The sequence below is a fragment of the Mytilus californianus genome, unplaced genomic scaffold (assembly GCF_021869535.1).
Source record: "Mytilus californianus isolate M0D057914Y unplaced genomic scaffold, xbMytCali1.0.p SCAF_7, whole genome shotgun sequence".
Classification (NCBI taxonomy): Eukaryota; Metazoa; Mollusca; class Bivalvia; order Mytilida; family Mytilidae; genus Mytilus; species Mytilus californianus.
The window spans coordinates 75,435,511-75,441,510 of NW_026262723.1; the positions used below are offsets into that span (position 1 = coordinate 75,435,511).

The 6,000-nt window shown below is 33.0% G+C and overlaps 1 protein-coding gene across 1 annotated transcript in view; it reads right to left on the reverse strand.

Annotated features, from left to right (window-relative positions):
• The window catches only part of LOC127708483 (sodium-coupled monocarboxylate transporter 1-like), a 50,479-nt gene extending 44,747 nt beyond the window's left edge, over positions 1-5,732 (reverse strand). The window contains exon 1 of the mRNA XM_052213360.1: positions 5,313-5,732. Within this exon, the coding sequence (XP_052069320.1) occupies positions 5,313-5,666 (354 nt within the window). The 5' untranslated portion in view covers positions 5,667-5,732. The remainder of the gene's footprint in view (positions 1-5,312) is intronic.
• Between the last annotated feature and the right edge of the window lie 268 nt (positions 5,733-6,000).

The window sequence follows — 6,000 nt, forward strand, 5'->3', positions numbered from 1 at the left end:
AAAACAGCTTAATAGAATTACGAAGTGTGTGTCTGTAAAACGAATGGATCAACGCCACAAAAAGTAACGTCACAGGTAAATTTCTAAAAATTGGATATAAATCAAGATTAGGTTTCTAATAATCTTATTTGATGTATTTTATAACAATTACAAGAATACTAATATAGAATTGTGTTAGTAATAGCGCAACTAACTATGTCGGCCTTTCTTCCAAATCAAACTGTGTAAAACAAATAAATCCTGTGCACATAGTTGCATTAAACTAAAATCATACAATTGAACTGGGTGATTAATTATCTTTACTTTTCCATACGAATAGAAAATAAAAGATAGAATCACAACTACAAACGATAAGACAAAAAACAATATACGATCAGAATTACAAATAAAACTTCGTAACTAAATACATGAATGTGGATAAACAAATACCGAGACACGTCTTATAGCAATGTGAATTAACACTCAGTAAAACAGTCATATTCGGGAATAGGTCACGTTCGGTACTTAAAAGACCTGACGACGTAAATGGTAAACCATAATCTAAGACGTGGAAAACATGTCCTTCATTAGTTTAGAAACTGACACATCGTATAAATCAACCAATTCGTGATGGTGTCCATAAAATTTACGGAGTGTCATTTTTAATCTTTCCTCCTCATAACTTTGTTGGAGCAGTTTCTGCGTAAGGAGCACACTCCTGTAAATTAAGTCCGTATAGTGTGAACATGCATGAGCATTACGTATCAACTGAGATATGTAAACACCATACGAGGGGGCAGAGGGTATGTTACTGCTGAGAAATGGAAAATTGATAATTGGGAAGTTAAAATCGTCCTGTTTGTCATAAATTTTAGTGTGAAGTCGTCCATCTGTGTCAATATTGAGGAAGAGATCAAGGTATGAAGTAGTCCTTCTAGTATCAGTAGTATCCTTAATTTCAAGATATATGAGATGTAAGTACTGGCTGAAATATGGGTTATTTAGTGATAGGGCATCATCAATATATCTGAAAGTAAAATTAAAGAATTTCGCAAGGTGCTTTTTCTTTTTTCTCAAAAATAGACTAAACAGTAAAAGTAATATTCAAAAAGACAAATAAAAGAGTACTATAACACGTTATTAAGACGATAAACAACGTCAGTACACAGAATCTATACTATACCATCATGATTTATTCCATAATTTATCAGTTAATTGTCATTTCATTAGTGTTTTCAACAAATATGATCAACTTGTGTTTTACGAAGAGAAGTGTCCTGGGTATTGTTTTATATTTTGCAATTAACATGTCAAAAGTTAACAACCTTAATAGTTCCCTCGGGACATTATTGCAGTTATAGTTCATATTGTCTAATTACATAACATTAATAATATTGTTGGGGTTAAAAGATCAGATTGAGTTGAATGAATTAATGTTTTTTATAAAGTATTTAAATGTTAGTATATTTAAAGTATTTTAAGATGTAAATTGATTTTTGCTTTTGTTAATTCAAATGGGAGAAAATCCAACAAATACACCCACAGATTTGAAATTCGATAATTACTCAATAGCTTGCTTTCTAGATATTCCGTAACTAAAAGAGAGGCGAAAGATACCAAAGGGACATTCAAACTCACAAGTCGAAAATAGACTGACAACGCCATGACAGACAACAATAAAAAGACAAACAATAATTTGCAAAACATAACATAGAAAACTAAGCAACACGAACCCCACCAAAAACCGGGTATGATCTGCTGTGCTCCACATGAGGCACCCATCGTGTTGCGCATGTAAGTTCAAACCCGGTGAAACAGTTGCGTAAGTAAGGACAATACTTATGCCCATCACTGTACCTTTGATTTCTAGATAACATTAAATACAAAGAAAAAAAGTTATTTTCGAATTTTCGAGCACTTGTTGTAATACTTCAAATATGAAGTCCAGGGAATCAGACTATTTCATCTTGATATTTTTCTAACCAGAATCTTATCGCTTCAAGACCTAAATTGTGGGAAATGCTTGTATAAAGCTAGCATCCCAACTTACCAAAATTGTGATTTGCTTTACATGTTGAGAAATGTAATTTAAGATACAAGGTCATCTCTGGTGAAGTTGGGTATTATTTTACATAATGTCTTTAGCATGTCTATTAGATTGCTTAATCTTTGTGAACTTGATGAAGGCACTACTATTATAAGGCATAATTTTAAATCTGAAGGTCTAGGTGTGAGGAATTCCGATCTTTAATGGTACTTTGGAAAACTTTTACAATGAGTGACAACGTGAAACTTTATAGACTAAACTGTCTAGCAGTGTAGTTAAATGTCTTTATGTTGACTGTGGTAGCTTTGTTAAATAATTACGTGCACCTGTAAAAGATATGTATACATTTGTGTACTTGTTAATTTCATTTTACAGATAACCTTATCTCGAACATCATCTATCATTTGACTGCAGTTGTCTATTTGTGACAAGTCTCCTCTTTTGTATCGATTTACGAGATTGAAACAGCGGTATACTACTGTCGCCTTAAGTTGTAGTCGGCATTAGTTTGAAAATTAATTTACACATAAGCATTTAAATATACATAACAGAACATTACCTAATAAGACATAAAATGAAATCAATAATGTCCTTCAATTATTATTTTGTTCTTGTGAGGTGTGTGTGTGTTTTTGGGGGGTTTTTTTTGCACAAAAAAAGAATTAAAATTTAAAAGAAAAGAAAAATAATTCATGAACAACATGATTTGTGATTGCTCATATATAGGCACTGCAAGGTGTCTGCTATGATTTTACACTGAGCAGTAGCGAGTGCTTATTTTGCAGATACAATATTCAATCAAAGATTGTATCCATTCTAATATGGTAACAAAGCAATTTCTGATTGAAAGACACAGTCATAAAATATTGTAAACTGCACCAAATTTCATTTTTTCATATAGTTTCTTTGCATTAATCAATTAACGGCGTCAGTAAATAAAATCACGATGTCCATCCATGGTAAAAAGGGGTTAGATCATTTTATAATTATGTACAGTGTTTCTCAGTGTAGATAATCGATTCAAAGCACAGTAGTCTACCAATGTCCAATATAACTGCTGAGAAATGGGAAGTTAACATTTTGAAAGTAGAAATAATCATTTTCTTCATAGTTTCTAGTTTGAAATCTTCAATATCGTAGAAAAGGTCAATATATGAAGCAGACCTTCTACTTTTGGCTGTACCCTTAGTATTAAGTTCAATGAGAAGTAAGCACTCATGTGGATTATTGAGTGACATTACATCAATTTATCGGAAAGTGAAATTATAGAATTTTGCAAGATTATAGCTCACCTGACCAAAAGGGTCAAGTGGCCTTTATCATTATTTGGCGTACGTCGTATTCGTCCGTTACCTTTTACAAAGACTTATTTTGTCTAAAAATGTGTGTCCAATGAATAAAGGCAACAGTAGTTTACCGCTGTTCACTATTCATAATTCGATAAAGCAAAAACATATCCATGTAACAAACTAAAACCGAGGGAAACACATCAACTATAAGAGGAAAAACGAAATAACACAAGCACATAACTACAACAAAAGCAAACGCCAACATACATAGAAACGGACTGTGTGATAACAACTACCATATTCCTTGGTACTGGACATTTTAAGAAAAAATTGTGGGTTGAACCTGGTTTAAGGCTAGCCAAACCTCCCGCTTATATGGCAATGTTAAAAATACAGCTAAAATGACAACACTACGTCACAGGAATACAGTACAAACAAACGCAAGAACACTCAGCACAGAGAAATACCTAAATAAATAATATAAAAGTACATTACAACATGTAAACCGCAGAATAACAACGGACACCTCCCATGAATTTACGACAGCACATCAGGACACCAGCCCGCCTTTGAACAAACATGGGTAAAACCAGAACACCTGTAAAACCGCTATTGGTTGAGATGAGAAAAATCTGACTAGACAGAAATGTTCAGAATGACTAGATTTATCTACTGTCTATTTGCACCGGTGTGGCAAGACGACTCTTACGAGTTAACGCCCTTAAATGACGATTTATACCAATTTCTTTTATTTTTGCCTCTTGTCTTGAAAACTATAATAGATGGCAAATCTGATCAGCAAGATAGCAATATAAGGTCAACATAAAAGTGATATTAGTCATACATATTCTAGTCTTAAATGTTAGAGAGTGGCCATTGTTGAAAATGCACATAGATCCAGGAGAACGACACATTGCGTTTAGAGCCTCAAGTTATTCTACAGGATGTTTAAACTTATTTATTTTGCATTTTATTCCGAGTTTAGTTTTTAAATTTTTCTAATAACCACACATTGTTTAACATATAGATTCAATATCATATGAACTTGCAACAACTCTCTTCATTCTATAACTTTCTTATGGTGCAGGTTTAAATCAAAATTTCCTGAAATCTTTGAATAATTGAACATTTAATAAATAGAAAATTATAACTACGGCTTTATTGCATTATAACTAGATTAATAAAGTGAACTAATTTAAAAATAACATTACTATTAGAGTTATTTGTCAAGTACACTTCAAACATTGCATTAGACAGGAGGAAAACGAATATTCTGAAACACATAACGAAAGAAACAATAGTGTATTAAAAGCAAAATAAATTTTCGCGCGGCTGTGTGCGGAAATATAAAGCATGCGTACACGAAGAAACATAAAAATGAATGGTAAATCCGAATACAATCCTCCCGTCTTCTTCAAAATGAGCGATCAACTGCACTTAATGGGCGTCCATTTAACACCGTGGGATATGAATAAACACACACATAACGAAGTACGGATGGATATGCGGAATGTATAAATACGCGGCTATGCCCGACTGGGGACATTTAATTCAAGACCCATTACTTATTGGAATATTAACTAAATTAAATTACTGTCACACAATTTGGGAGATCAAGCGCATTGTTTTACCTTGTTCAACCAAACTCTTTTACTCAAAATGATGTGAGAGGACTATGAAGGTAAATCAATTATAGTTTTCCGTGAAGATCTTCTGATAAACGAATTCCATACAAACTCGCCAATATATAAAGAAAATGAAGTTCAGGGGACGACCATTTGTTTTTTTCTGGGGTGGCAGGGAGGCAATGGGATTTTTGAACTGAATATTATGGCCTGGTAAGAGCTGAAAATTAATTAACCTTGCATAAGACAGGATAAATATGAATATTCCGCAGCACAAAATGCAGGAATCAATCGTGTTGCGTAACAATAGATGAAAAGAAATTGTATAAATATACTGTTACAAAAGTATGAGGTATAAACAATATATCTTACCTCGTATGCATTTGTTAGCTTCAAATTATAGAAAATTGGAATATAAATGTAAGCCGACAGATATATGGATATTGGTGCAGCTACTGCGCCCCACATGACCATTGAATCAAAAATGTATGCTTCAGCTGGTATTCCTATCATGGAAACAGACGAAATAAAACTGGCAAACAGAGAAAAGGCCACAGGTATCACTCCCATTTCTCCTCCGGCTAGCAAGACCTCCTTAGTACTCTGCTTATATCTAGATTTAAAAGCATTGTATATTCCAATACTTAATGATATAACTAATGTCACCACAAATATAATATAGTCCAGTGTTGAGAATTCATTTCTTTGGTACAACGTTGATTGCATGCTGTTTCGCTTTTGTATTACTATCGTATAGCAAGTTCTGTGAAAGACTATAAAAATATTCAACGTGCGAACATAATTCTATCAGAAAGTACAGTGTAATTTGGTATTCTATTCACAATTAATTGCGGTGTCGCCATGATTGACGATTTTACAAATGTTTTTACAAACTTATGTCAGGAGTATGTCATATAATTTTCTTCCTTTATTGAAGTAAAAAGGTTAATTGCAAATGTACCTTACTCGCTGATTGCTGTATTGCTAACCATAACTTCACATATATTTATCATATGCTAAGTCCGTTAGTTCTTATCTTATTAGGGTTACAATGAAGAAG